The sequence below is a fragment of the Stegodyphus dumicola genome, chromosome 9, assembly GCF_044657685.1.
Source record: "Stegodyphus dumicola isolate Sdum_Otavi_A_Nest chromosome 9, ASM4465768v1".
NCBI lineage: Eukaryota > Metazoa > Arthropoda > Arachnida > Araneae > Eresidae > Stegodyphus > Stegodyphus dumicola.
The window spans coordinates 151890688-151906700 of NC_140776.1; the positions used below are offsets into that span (position 1 = coordinate 151890688).

Consider the following 16013-nt stretch of genomic DNA (forward strand, 5'->3'; position numbering starts at 1 on the left):
GGTTTAAAAGTTTTTTTTTTTTAAATTCCAATAAAGTATTCCAAGAAGTTCTAATACGTAAATATACTCTTTGAATCAACGATATCTGAAATACGAAAAACGAAAAAGCTGCTATTAGAATAAAAAGGCAAGAATTAATTAAGGAAAATCTAAACAATACTGCAAAGGACTTAAATTTATAAGACGTAAAAAAATTAATTAAACGACTATTCTGTACCTTATTACGTTATATACTGAGTTAGGAGCATGATTAATTGGTTACAATAATGATACAAATATTCATAATATTTATTAGTTAGATATATTATACATTACATCAAGCAAATGTATGCTTTAAAATATATCAATTAGATAAAATATTTTAAAATGCAGCAAAGGTACAAATTATTGAAGTACATTTCTGGCTTTTAAATCTCCATTTATTGAGCAACTACATTTGTAATTTGGGAGATAAATTAAATAATTTATGTCGTGTCGAATGGCAGCGTTTTGAAAAATTGCAGTTTACTAGGCCGCTTTGGTGATAAATAACTGAGTATTGTAATATAACATAAATTAAAAGCCCCGAAAATTAGAAAAACTTCTTTAGAGAAATTTTTAAATTTATTTAATTTTTTTAAATATTTAATACTTAACTTTTTTCCCTTTTACATTTTTTGACAGTTATAATCCATTCGTAAGTTTTGTATTCTTTAGTAGTCTTAAAAGTTCACATTTCGTAATGGGTTTTAACGACGTTCTTTCGGGAGCAGAGGTTGTATTAATTCTTATACTAAAAATGGCTTATAATAAATAATTAGTTAAGCTTGTGAAAGTTGCAAGTAATCACCCAATTAATGCAAGTAAGCATTCAATTATTGCACTCAATTAATGCAGAATTTTATAAATAGCAAGTATTGTAGTCATTCGAATTAATTTTGAATGGACAGGTTATAAATATTAAAATGTAAACTATTTTTGGACGAACTCAAATATTAATGTTTAATTACTGATATAATGCAGGATTTAAAGAGTTATACTCCAGAATTTCAGTAAAATATATGAGAATTGATAACTTGAAATGATGCTCGATGACTAGAATTTGTGAGAAATAGTTTTGGCTTTTCTTACAATTTGAACAGATTGCTGGGTAATGACTAAGAGACTGTTTTTTGTGACTAAGAAACTGTGAGACACCTATAACAAATAAGCACTAGACGAAAGAAAGCGTGATACACGAATGGCATTTTGGATATAGTAGTTCAACATAAGACAATGCATAGAAATGATTAAACTCGCATCAGAACAACTGAAATCATCAACAATGAACGCTTGCTGTCATCTGCCCTGGCCAGAATTTGTTAACAATGTTAAAGGATTTCATCGATTGAAAATGAAGCCAAAGAAATCGTACAAATTGCAAAACAAACCGGGTGCTTTAGGATTTTCGGACATGGAAGAAGAAATCAAAGATTTAGTCGAGAATGAACGTAATGAAGAATTAGATGGTCTTATAATGCCAGCCGACGAGAAAAGCAATGATAGTAAAGAAGAGCCTGTAACCTACAAGAAGTTAAACGAATTGTTAAAAAAGGCGCAAGAACTGTTTCATTTTGTAATGGAGATTGACACAAATGAAGAAATAATAGAACACATTAGATAGGTATTGAGCTTCGTCAGACATTGTCCTCAGCAAAAATCACCAGCCATTTAAAAAATAATTGTGTCATGTACTTACTTATTAAGCAATAATAGAAATCATTTCAATTAAAATTTGTTTCAATTTTCTATTTGAAGTATAATGATATTTAAGTTTGTATAAATTATCATGTTTTCTTAATTTGAACTATTCTTAATCTTTTTTCTATAGAAAGTTAACTTTGCAGATCTCCATTTCCACACATGTTAAGGACGTAATCCCCACGTTAGGCAAGATTTTACTGTACAATACGGATTATTCCTGAATTAACTTTAAGTTAACCATGTAGAATGTCTCTGGTATTACTCGGTTAAGCGGTTAATATTACAAATATTGTAGGTAATAAAATGACTGTACACTGTACACTGTGTCTGTGTACCCGCCTCTAGTTTCGCAACCGTTGATGATAGACATATACTTCTAATTTCAAAATTCTTTTACATGATTCAAGTATTTACGTTTTAATATTTTTTTATCTTATGTAACTTTTTACACCTTTCTCAGTCCCTCTATTCAAGAAAATTTTATGCCTATTATAAAACATAAGAAGTAAGAAGGTTGACTATCGTGCGACGAAATTTGACCAAGATACTTATTTCAAAATTTGGAGTATTTGACATCATTTCCCTTTTGCCTTGAGGGTTCGATTAATAAATAAACTAGTGTAGTTTGAGGTTGATGTCTCCCATTAAATTCCTTCAGTTTGTGACTACCCCTGATTATCATTTCCAAATTTAAAATGAAATATATCGGTGAATTTTTGCCGTATGGGTGTTCTACTTTTTGTATTTTATTATTTATTTCGAAATGGTTACAAAATTTTCCGCAATAAGTGTAGGGATCCGGGGAGCGTATAAAACGTTAGATTCCGTAATTTTTTAAAAATTGATATTTTAAATTTAAAAATGCCAAAACATGAATATTTGAATACTATAAACATAGTCATTTAAAACATTTGTATTTATGACTTGCGGTTGCGAGAATAAAGGCCAGTTAAGAACATACATATTTTTATCTAAATTGAATAGATATTAATTTTTGGTTGAAATTCTCATATTAAAATTTATTATTATATTATCAAAATTAACTTTTACGGGACTGTACACCAGCTATTATTTGAATTCAAGAGCTACTCTCCCCTATCTAAACAACTCATCCTCTGAGTTACCAACAACATTCAGCTGGCATAAGTCAGCAACTGACATCCACTGATTTCTGTTTGAGATTAGAACTCAGACGCTTACATCTAGCTGAAATTATTCGACTCAATTTAGCGCTTTAAGGGGACAGTGGACGTTCAAATACTCTTTTTTTAATTATTGTCATAGAATTATGAAATTTTGCATGCATGTATATTTTACTATAATTATATCAAATATCTTTGAAAAAAATTTCTGGATCATTGCAATTTAATTTTTTTTCACATTTCTTTTGAATTTTTAAAATTTTTTCAAAATGCTCCATGCGACTTAATTTTTTTCCGTTTCTTGTTATTTTTGCTTTATTTTTATTAAAAATGCATTGCAAACACAACTTGGTATCAATTAGTGAATTGCATAAAATTTTAGTTTTTAATTAATATTTCTTTCACATATACCTGAATTTTGGACAAATTTGCCACTTTAACACACTTTAATTGGACTTTTATCCCCTTAATGAATTCGCATTCAAAAATGCGTACCAATTTTTGTTACATGTGTAAATGGGAATCTAAATTACAAATTACAGTCATTTCGAACATAAAATAAATCGCATGGAGCATTCTGAAGATGTAATAATCGCGAAAATTTCATTGTGAAAAAAATACATTTTAAGAATATTTTTACGCTTACCTATAATATTTACTTCTTAACATGTCCTAATATATAATTTTATTTAATATAAAATATTTTAACATTATTTTACGTATGCATAAAGAATGTTTTTCTAATAAAATAGTATAATGGCAAGAAATACTTAATATTATTTTAGAAATTTTCTCGAACACTTTCACTAAATTCATCCAAATACTTTTTTTTTAAAACTAAGAATCACTTTAAAAACGTCCTGCATCATATATTTCACCTTCCTCATTTACATTTTCATTATGTTTACCTACCTTACATAGTTTTTTTGGTAAATCATCTTTTCTTGTATCCAGTCGAACTCCTCTTTTTGCTTTGATGTATACGACATTTATCTTGCCTCTGTCCAATAGATATTGAACATGAATTTATATCTTTACGTTCCATACGTAAAGTATTTAAACACTCAACACTGAAGTCACTAATTGCTGTGATAACAGCTATTTCGAGTCTGTTTTCAATACAAATGTGTCTTTCGGGCAGTTCTTCCAAATGTAGCTATGTGAACTCTCGTTAGTGTTTTGTATTTTCATCATGCTAAAAACTGATTACTGGCTAGTCATTGATACAGCGGCTATATTTTGGATAAAACATTTACTGTTGATTTGTTTTTCATCATTGAATGAGATTTAGGTTTCATATTTTTAACAATGCTACACTTTCAAAAAAATTATATGACATCTGTTGGGTATTTAGAATGTCTGGGTAACTCATCCGTGAAACGAAATTGCATAAATTGTAGTCTTCATAACCTTACGCATTTATATCTTACTAACAGTAAAAATATTGTCTCGTAAATTAAAATAATGTTTCTGAAATGTTTGTTTACCTTTTTATTTACATTTAAATATCCCTTTAAATGTAAAAAAAAAAAAAAAAAAAAAAAAAAAAAAAAAAAGGCAAACAAGCGTATTCAAACGCTTATAACTTCTTTAAAAATAATTTTACATAAAAGCAGGTTTTTGTAGACGATAGAGTTAAAACCGAAGAATATTATCATATGAAATTTCTATTTCCCAATTTTTGGTCGATTTTTGCTGAAATCATCGTCCACTGTCCCCTTAAATGCACATTGCTTCCTAGAGCTGATATCTCTTAAATCAGGCCCGGCAGATATGCTAAATAATAATTAGATGCAATTATCATTAACTTGCCTAAAATATGATGTTATTATCTAAAGGAGTATAAATAGAAATTTTTTATTTGAGTTTATGCAAATGGTATCTAGTATTACGGATTGAAAGGTTACAAAATGAAAAGTAATAAAGATTTCATTGAAACGACAGAAAGTAATCAAAGTATTTGAGAAATCATTGCAAGTAACTTAAGTTTGTATTCACCTAATAACCCAAAGATAAATTATATGTAGGCTTTAAGGATAATTCGCTTCTGTCAGAGAAACTTCTTTTTCAAAAGCGTAAAAAAATGCAATATTGTTATCTGCTTTGATCGGTAATGAGTAATTCAGAAGAAGTTTTGCTTCTTGTGGAGTTCTACAAAGAAGGAAAAGTCCAACTTCTGGAAAATGTTCTTTGCATGGAATGTTGTTCTTTCAATGGAATTCTTGTCAAGGTTTCGAATGAAAATAAAAATATTACCTCTATTAATTATTTCCTTACTCATCAGATTTTACACATTGGTAAATGCCTTCTGTTCCTTAAAGGGAAATTTTGATATAGTTTTATAGTGTTTCATAAATTCAGAAAACTTTAACACAGTCTCATCCAAAGACTAAGAAAGTTTGTTTCTACGAAAACATCCAGAAATTCTGTGAGCTTATGGAGAGATCAAGAGTTAAAAGAAGTATATACAGAATAATGGAAACTCACAAACTTTGTTTTCAAGCATTTTGTTTCAAAAAACTGAAGCCAAAAACATTGTAGAGATAGTATGTATAAAATACAGCACTACTCAGTGCCTGCCAAATTCTGTCAAAAATGGCAGGACTGTCAACCATCTGTCAAAAAGTCCCTGTCCAAAATGGCAAAAATAATCCCTGTCGAAAGTGGCAGCACTCAACCTCTATCGGGTCAAATGGATCATGGATGCACATTAAAATGTGTTCCTGTTATTATTACACTATATAAGTCATATTAAATTATAAATTAATGTTTGAAAAAAAATTAATGAAAGTTTAGTTAAGCAAACTAAATTTCTAACAGATTATTTTAATGTGTGCGGCAGGCCTACGTAATCCTAATAAAATCATAATGCTTATTAATGATATTATAATTTATTACGGATTTTAAATAAAATAATTAATATTCATCTAGAAAAGTCTAAAATTTGAAAATATTTTCTACGAAATTGATTTTTAATTTTTCTTGAAATAGCAGGACGAGAAGGAAGATGCAGTTTATCACGAACTTCAAAGTGCTGTTTTTTTGTATTCTGGCGTCGTCCAGTTTCCTGAAACAAGTATCTTCAAGACCGCATCTGCCTAGCGAGGTTTTTTCCCCCGAAGATAATGATGTGGATTATGTGGCTTTTGAAGAAGAAATTCCAGATGATGTGCAAGGTATTTCTTCTAATATATATGATAAACATGCTTTAATTCGACCCTAAGACGATCGCTTTTCAGGAGGAACTCAGAATTCATGTAAATATTCAATGAAAACGTCCTAAAAATAATAAAACATTTAATGCTATTTCTTCTTCTCCTCCTCCTCCTTTTTTTACTTTCTTGTGCGAAGTAAAAATGAAGTATTATAATCGCGAAAATATTCATTTTGATTGCTATCGAATGCAATTTAACGATATTTTTGCTTGACATACGTACATAAGGCCGGAATAAAGGACTCTTTTTCCCCAAAAAAGTTATAAACACTGATTTAAAATGAATTCTGAAGAGAAATTTTCGTGGCGTCTGTACGTACGTACGTTATGTACATATCTCGCACAACTCAAAAACGAGTTTTCAAACGAAATTTCTCAAATTATATTTTTTAATTAAATGTAATAAAAAGTAAAATATTCATTTTTTTATCTATCATCGTAATTAAAATCATTGACCCGCTAATAGTGAATGATTAACTCTTTTTATTTAAAACTCTATCATTGTTAGCAACAGAACAATTGCTGAAAGGCCGAATGAGTTTTCAGGAAGTCCGCAGAATGTGGTAATTGGTATTAAAAGTCCGAGAAACAGCAATGTGGAAAATTATTTTTGATCTATCCAATAGTGTAACGATAAAAACTTTGCGATGCATAGGTTCATCGTTAAGCAAGGATTTTTGATAAAAACTCAAAATCGAGTAAAAAATATCTGAATCAAATTTTGAAAAAAATTTGCAGTGTTTTGACGCAAATACGTTAATAGTGTCAACACAAATACATAAGTCAGAATATTTAAAAACAAAACAAAATCAGTAGAAGGAGTCAAAAATTAATTTTAAGATTTGAACCATACAAAAAATAATACAAAAAACTTAATATCAATCAATCAGGGAAACAAAATTGAATACGATCGTGTAAAGCGTTTAATAGTTCAAGCCGTAACTAAGCATTTTTTACAGCTGTCCTGCACAAAGGCGTGCAAAATATACTTTCTGATTATGAACGGGAAATAATTTTTATTTTACCAGCATAGGAATTTTTATCTTTTGCATAGTGAAGAAATAATACTGAATAAAAGAAAACTTTGAAATTTACCTTTTTAATTTCTGTGCCTATTTTATTCAATATTAAATTTTTTAAACTTATTAATACAACTCATCATACCTATGGTAATAAAATTAACCAATACATTTTGATGTATTTTTTACTTCCTTGTACGAACTAAAGGAAGTATTGTAATCATGAAAAATTCCGGGTATCCTATTTCAACAAAAAGATCCATTTTGGCCGCTATCGAATGCAATTTAACGATGTTTATGTGTGACAAACTGATTCAAAATGGATTCAGAACAAAAATTTTCGTGGCGTCTGTACGTACATATGTATGTATATATCTCGCATAGTTCAAAAACGAGTAGCCTCCGAACGTCGAAATTTTGTATATAGGACTTCTGTAACATGCAGTTGCGCGCCTCCCTTTTTGGTTGCAATCGGCGTCACCAAAAGTATATATATATATATATTATAATTATATTTTATTTTTAGATTTCTAAAATTTATAAATGTTTAATTTTTTAAGCTTGCAGGTCCAGCCCGTAAGTTATTGTATATTTTGACTAACAGCAGACCGCTATTTATTTTTATCTTAATCATTGCTGTATATTGTAATTGCATTTACATCTTTTAACACCTTAATGTGTCATTTTGTGCGGACGCATCGGGAAATTGGAACAGAGAATTGAGACTAAAAATTTTTTTAAAACAATTCATCTAATTAAATAATAAAAAATTTTGTAACGCAAAAGTTTCAATTGTCTGTTTCGGCGAAACGCCTAATGGAGTTAGCTTGGTTCGACGTTTAATTATAAATTTCCCTTGAAAAGCCAGATTGGACTTCGAATTAAGCTAATTTACCATTTTCCGCTTTATATTTATATTTATATTTATATTTATATTTGTTTTAAATAGTTCCATCGATTGTTTTTTTTATATGTTTTTACTTTTCACTTATTACATCGATAGGTATTTTACTGTATTTTTTGCCATTACTAGTTTCCAACGATTAGTATTTTACTGTGTTTACATTCTATTTCGCGTGTAGCCTAATTTTTCACCCTTCAATGGCATTGTTTTTTTTAAAAAATGTGTTGAACGTTTTCTTGGAGCCACAGCTCCTGGTAACTTTTTGGCGAGCTCTCTACAATTTCTCATTTCCTTAATTTTTGCAGCATATTGCGCAAAAAATTTTCTAGACCAAATTGGTCTTTCAGTATTGTAATTACTTCCTTGCTTGTTAATTATATATATATATATATATATATATATACACCCACTCTGTTACTCGGCTCAATGAGCTCGGTTTTTTTAAATTCTTATATATAGGTAAATTGCGCAATTTTTGCTTTAAAAAATGACTGAATTATGTTATTCTTATCTTACGGTTAGGGTTTTTATGCGTTTAGTTAATCTGCATGCAATAAATTTAGAATTATCAACGATTCAAAAGATTTTTAAGTGCGGGTAAGCCTAATTTTTTTTACCATAGCAGCCATATTTGTATACAATTGAAATTTAGCAGAATAGTGAATTAAGTCTTTCTGCACCTTTAGTGTCTTTTTTGATAAATGTTACCAAAAGGAAACTTTTAGTTTTATGCACCGAAAAAAATCTGCCCTCTGGCCGAATTGCTTGTTCTTGGGTGGAAAATCTAATTTTAATTGTAAAAAAATTTTTTTTATTGTTTTAACTGTATTTGTTGTTTTATGTTTTTCTATATCTTTCAATTTTTAATGAAGATATTTTGAGTTTTTATGGATTCTTTCTTAGTCGCGAAATGAAACCTGAATTAAATGAATGAGAAATATATCTCTAATGAAATTCGAGGAAATAAGTTTAAATGAAATGCAGGAAAAAATGCGTATAATTTTATATTACGTACAAGGAAGTCATGTGGTGTAGACATCAGATTTTTTAATAGTATAATTACAGAGGCTGTTCACACATTTTTAGACGATGTATATTGTGTATATTGTAAACTAAATTACATAAAATTCTAGTGTTTTAAATGTTCTATTTGACATCCCTTATTCTGAACTATCTTTCGACACCGCAATTTCCAGGATAATAATGCCTTTTGACGTGGCAGAAGAAATATTCTATCCCATTCCTCCCGAACAGTTTTCCAGACTCCTGTTAGGGTTTGGGGACAACGTTTGGATAATGCAGTTTTGAAAGTCCGAAAGCACAAAAATCCATAGGTAGGGATACCAATGCAGTAGGGATATCAATGCAGCATCGGGAGATTTAGTAGGGATATCAATGCAGGGTAGGGCTTTGATGCCAGTTTTTTGTTCCATTTCGTTTAGGAAATTTACAGTAGATTTTGATGCGTGACTGCTAGCTCTGTCCTGATGGAGTCTCACAGATTGGATCACTGTGGGTAAAGCGATAGTATTTTATTCAGAACAATTGGCGATGAAATATGTTCCTAACAGTATTTGGAGTTAATCTTGACATTTTTTTGCACTCTCTTTATTTTTAACTTGCCATTATAAGAAAAACCAGCAACAATCATGAATCCCTTAGAAAAACTTTCTTTCGATTCTTTGAACCATGTACTTAAATTTTTTTCTCCCCTTTTATGATAATAAATGGCTTTTTCTTTGTTACACTCATTTAAATACACCCATGCTTCATCTATTGTGACAATTGTTTTTCATTTTTCCTTGACAATTGTTTTCCATTTTTTTTTTTTTTTTGTTTCTCATATAGAATTTTGCAGCGTGTCCTGCGTTGAGCGATATGCTTTGGAAGAAGACGATGTACATTGCGTTTTTTCGCTTTCTTAAGATTTAAATCAACGTTTATCATTTTGTTTACAGTGGCCACCGAGCATTTTAATGATTTCGCAACTGTCCTTTGACTAGGGGGATTTTCTTTTAACATTAAACAACGTACCTTTGCAATAGTCGAAGATGCCCGTTTTTTCCTTGGATACTTGTTTGGAGTTTTTGTTCCACTTGAGGCTCCAATTTGACGTTGTTTTCCTTTCTTGTTGATGATATTACCTATCGACGCTTTAGATATCACAAAACCATGAATCTCACATCGTTTTTGGATAACGGAGTATGCATATTTTTCTTCGGAAAGAGCGTAAATGTAGCCTTCGAACCACTGCTTTGTTAAATTCGCCATTTTGAATAAAAACAAAACTTTCAAACCACAGTCGATAACATTGACTTCTTTTGCAGCAAACGAGTTTTTATTACCACTTACCAAAATCGTCTAAAAAATGTGCGAACAGCCTCTGTAAAATCTGGTCTCTCGGAGTTGTTATATTTTGAGCTCAAATATACATTTAATATTTTTTCTGCAATACAAGGTTAACTTCATTTGACTTTATGCTTTAATTTCTAAAGAATGCATCTTGTACTTGAGAAGATTTCTTTATAGAACAAAGTAATCTGTGTTTTTAGAATAAAATATTACTCCGCTGCATAAATTTCCCTGTTGCTTCGCAAAATTTTAAAATTTAATATTTTAAAAAACTTTTTTTTGTTTTTACGGACCACATGTTTCAAACACATGGTAACTGTCTTAGGGAAATAGGTAACTGTTTTCATGAAACATATGTAACTAAATAAGCAACAGGCGATTGCGTAAACAACATTTCTTTTTTAAAAAGAAAGCGTGGCATTAAATTTACTCAGGAATTAAAGCTTTTTCAAACGACAAATAAAACTTTTAAAAGGAAAGTGAATGATCAGCTCCACTAAAACATGAAAGGCAGACTGTCATAATTATTATTGAAAAGAATAAAATATTATAGTTACGATTTAAAGAGTTAAATCGTGACTATAATATTTTTGTTCTTTAGATTGCCTATTTCTACAGGTATCTCTGTCAAAAATCTTTCACTTATAACTATATTAAAAACTTAAGAATCTAGCAAAATGTTATGCTGTAATAAATTATATTGTTAATTTATCAAATTCAATTTTAAAACATGAATTAACTTAACTCTTACATAAATAGATTTTAAACTCATAAACTTATTATAAGATTAGAGACTTCACAATTAACATTATTAACTGTATTTATTCTCCAATAATACTTGGCCACTAATCTAATTAACTTCTTTTTGCGAAAAATATTTTACCTTTGTCATTAGCATATAATATTGCTTACAGTTTTGTATATTTGCAGTGCTTTAGCATTATTGTATTTCTTTTTAAGCTTTAGCTCTGATGTTTCATTTTCTCATTATGTACTGATTGATTAATCTATCATTGATTAATCATGATCTGCTCATTTCTCATTAACTATTGCTTATTATCATTCTTGGGTAATTTAATAATTTTATCTCTTTGTATTCCACGTTATTGCTTTTAAATTTGTTTTAAATTTGTAGCATATATACTAAATTAGTTTAATTAAAAGTTTTCAAACAGAAATATTTACTTTGATTTGAAAATAATACTGCTTTTTTTCCATATATTTACTCATGTTACCTGTGTATATAAATTATAATCAGTGTACGTAAATTATAATCAATGTTGTTAGCTAATTTTAAATTTTTAATTAAAAAATGCAAAATTAACTTTTATTGAATTTATTTGTTTCGTATAATCTTTCGCAATTCATTCAAACTGAAACATGGTATTAATATTTTTCTTAATTGATCTTTGGAGCAAAGATCGTAGAATTATCAAATTTTGTTATTAATTTATTATTACTTTGTTGAATTCATTTCTGTTTCGGAATTGAGTTCCAATTTTATGCTTTGTGTTTTTGATCTGTGTTTTCTTTATGTTAGACAGCTTGCATTTTGGTAGTTTTCTATTCTATTACATACATACATTAATACACATATAATAGCGGAAGTATACACACACATACCTGTATGTAATTTCCTTTCACGTTTACTTGCATAGAATAATAGTTTCTCATTTTGTGTTATCGCAGATTATAACTCATGCTTTTGAATTCCTTTGGGTGTTTTAAAATATGGATACTAATTACTAAAAGATTTCATGACATCATCACTTAATAACGAAGTTCAAGGATGCTTATATTAGATTTTATAAACAAAATGTATTTTAGTAGTATAATTGAAAAATTATATACTCTTTTCTTCTTTTTTTAAAAAAAACTAATTACAATTTCAGATAAAGAGGAGCAAGATGCAGATATAGATGAGGAATTAGGTGAAGAAGGTAGTGAAGAGGAGAAAAAAGAAGAATCTGACATTAATTCGGAAGAAGAGGAAATATCGGATGAAAAAGAAGACACAGAAAAAAGTGGATTAGATGATGAAGAAGAAGAAATTGAAGACAAAGCAGCAGAAACTGAAGATAAAGCTGTAGAAGAAGAAGAGGAGGAACAAGAGGCGGAAGAAGAAGCCAAACTTGATGAAGAAGCAGAAGCTGAAGAAGAAGCGAAAGCTGAAGACGTAGCCGAAGAAGAAGAGAAAACTGAAGAAGAAATCGAAGGAAAAGCGGAAGAAGAAGAAGCAGAAGAGGCTGAAGCTGAAGAAGAAGCTGAAGCTCCTAAGAGTGCATACGATGAGCAAGGTGTGTTTTCAAAAGACGAGGGTATAGATGAAGTGTTGGAACAGGATGAAGGTGTTAAATTCGATGAGGAATCTCAAGAGGCTGAAGAAGAAGAACTTCCAAAAGCAGATGAAGAGGCGATCGGAGAGGAACAATCTGGTGAGGAATATCACGGCAATGGAGAAGTTGGAGGAGAAAGAGGATTCCCTTTCAATTTGTACCACAAAGTGAAAAGCTACTTTAAAAGTATCTTTCACAAATAAAAAAGTGCGTTCTACAGCAGATGTTACAAAGAAAGAAACAAATTTTAAAATTATTTGAACTCCTCTTCATTTTGAATAAAATTACATGCTCCTAAATAAACATAGTCATCAAAGAAAATTTACGTAATTACATGTAATTACAAAATTTAATTTTGTATACAATAAGAATAACTTTCGTTTCCCATCCGTTGTAAAAACTGTTTACATAATTGATACAAACACGTAAACAGTAATTGCAAAATAAACTATTATACAGGAAAATAATGGTAATATTTCATTGCATCATTTCTGATTTTCGAACTCCATCCAACCAGCATCAACATCCATAAGTATTATCTAATTAGAACTTATTTAAACCAATTTTTAGACCCGCTTAAAGCAGATTTTTGAGTCAATAAGAATAGTACAATCATTTACGTATGTTTAAAGGGAAAAATCAAAATTTGCTTAAAATATTAATATTGGTAAAATTTAAGGTATTAGTTTGTTAGATGATGAAAAATATTCTATGATAATAATAAAAAAAAATTAAAACGTTACGATTACACTACTTATTAAGACAAAATTTAAAAAATACAACTCTTCTTCTGTATATTTCAATTCAGTTAAAAGTACATATGCCTCTGAATTAATTTGAAGTATTTTTAAATGCATAATTAACTATAAATTTCATTAAATTGCAATACAAACTGCTTAACTAATTGTTGTTTAATCTACTGGCAAAATTTCATAATTAACTTTTAGTTGCAATTTATTATACAAAATAAATTCTGGGATATATATCAAGATATAGAAAAGTAAATGCCAGACATACAAAGTTTATGCAAATGATAGCTTTTGCAATATATTTTCTTAAAATAATAATTAAATATTTATAATACTTTTATTAGTTTTAATTTTGTGATTAGTAAAAATAACCACAAAACAGTAAAATTAATAGTTACGCGTACTTTTGTAACATTTTATACAGATTACTTAATATAAATTCAGGAATGGGTTTTAATACTGTCATTCGGCAGAGTTAAGTCTGAAAGAGTCTGAATATATTAATTAAAAAAAGCTTTAAAATAAGGATGATCAAAAACATTTCATTTAATAACAAACGTAAGCTATATTTACAACTATTTCCATCAAAGTATCATTGTACAGGTTTTCTTATTTAAATTAATCTTTATTTCACTTTGAATTTTTCTTAAAAGAAAGACGTATTGTAACGTAAGAAGTTTCTCTAGAACACAGTTCGTAGTAACATCTAGTTCAAAATTTCTGGCAACCGTTTCCTCGAAGAGTTTTAATAACATTATCAAGAAAATGAATTTTTTTATTTCATGGAATTAGTAGTATTTGAAATTATAAACTTCATTAAATAATTCGCTCAGAAAGAAATGCACAGTTAACTGTAGCTCAGTAATGTTAAGAAATGGTGCATGAAATTTTGTTAAGTTTTTTTTTATTCCCAATGGTTAGGCAAAAACTTACAAAGAACTAGAATCTTAAGATCTATTATCTTGATCTCTGTTAGTTTTTATCAAAATGCCTCTTACTGGTATCAACCATACAAACTAGTAATACTAGTAATACTTCTACTGGTTACAACCATACAAACTAGTAATACTTCTACTGGTTCCCATAAAATTCTACTAGTTTTTATTGACTATTACTGGTTTCTACTGATTTTTACAGGGGTTTTTTATCAATAGAATTCCGTTGATATCAATACAGTAGAAAATGGATGTTACTATGCTTTTATGGTGTTATGAGAATTTGGTTCCTGACACTATTAGACCTCTTGTAAATAATCAAAAAGCAAATGGAAATGAATATTGGTATCAGTAAACCAAAGTTCATTAATACTGATGTTGTCTACTAATTACTTTTCATTTTATTAATTTACTTTCTTTTTTGGTTATTGTTTAGATAGTAAATTGCAAAAATGATTGAAAGGTTTTACAAAATAATTAAAGCCAAAGGTTTTCAAATCATGAATGTAAAGGCACTATGTTAGCATAACTTTCAAATATAGTTCAAGGTAATATTTAAATATTATTTTCTTACATTAGTTATTATACTGCGGGAATAGAAGCTGTAAATTTTTACACTAAATTTATCTGTTTAAATAGATATCATTAAAGAAGGTAAAACTGTTTATAAACAAATGTTACTTATATGTGCTATATTTGCTTAATTGGAATGAAAGTAACTTTAACATAAATCTGTGTGGAAAACTTATTTATATTGCTAAATACTGCACTATATAAACTTCATTTAGCGGTATAAATACAGAAAATGCTCAGCACGTTTTGAATGGTATTTTGCTAAATCAGTTATTTAATAAGCAGACACATATAATTACGTATATGTGAGTATGACTATATTCATATTTATTCGTAAAGAAGGAATGCTTGCTCTACAAAAGTTAATAATTAGACTTTTTCACATCTATAACTACATACTGTATATACACTGGTGGGCAAAAATTAAGGACGAAGTCGAAAAATTAGCATATCAGCTGAACGAAGAGGCAGAGCGGACAGAAAGACCAATCAGGAGATTAAGTAAGGTGATTACGGTAGCACATGCGCAGATATGCAGGTAGACGTAATGGGGAAGTGTCTGAGTAGTATAAAGCATGTTGTCGGTGTAAGATCAGTATTTCTGGAAAAGAGATTGCACGCCGTATAGCAGTTAAAATCACACCGAGTTGCTGCCTCAGCGAGAAATGGCGAATGATCAATCTGTTAAACGACATCTGGATGCTTTTACCCGAGGTCGAATCATTGGGAAGTTGGAGGAAGGCCGCAGTGTGACAAGTATGGCCGCAGAGTTCGGAATTGCTCACAGCATCGTTTCACGACTTTGGAGACAATTTCAAACTACAGGAACAGCTATCCGGGGGTTTAGTAGTGGTCTTCCACGAGGAACCACACCCGCAGATGACCGGTATATTGCCTTACAGGCCAGAAGAAACAGGCGGCAGACAGCGGGACAAATCGCTAGACACACGACACAGGCGACTGGACGACCGATATCGCGTTTTACCGTGGCCAGAAGACTGCACGGTGGTGGTCTGTTTGCACGACGCCCTGTACGGTGTGAACCTCTAACGCCTGCCCATCGGAGA

At 29.7% G+C, this 16013-nt stretch overlaps 1 protein-coding gene across 3 annotated transcripts in view; it reads left to right on the plus strand.

Moving 5' to 3' along the window:
• The window catches only part of LOC146995515 (uncharacterized), a 47260-nt gene extending 34104 nt beyond the window's left edge, over window positions 1-13156 (plus strand). For 2 of the 3 annotated variants that reach the window (XM_085824246.1, XM_085824244.1), the window contains exons 2-3: window positions 5856-6040; window positions 12246-13156. In XM_085824246.1, the coding sequence (XP_085680372.1) occupies window positions 5872-6040; window positions 12246-12892 (816 nt within the window). In that variant the 5' untranslated portion in view covers window positions 5856-5871 and the 3' untranslated portion in view covers window positions 12893-13156. The remainder of the gene's footprint in view (window positions 1-5855; window positions 6041-12245) is intronic. The other variant, XM_085824245.1, reaches the window with a different exon arrangement.
• The last annotated feature ends 2857 nt before the right edge of the window (window positions 13157-16013 follow it).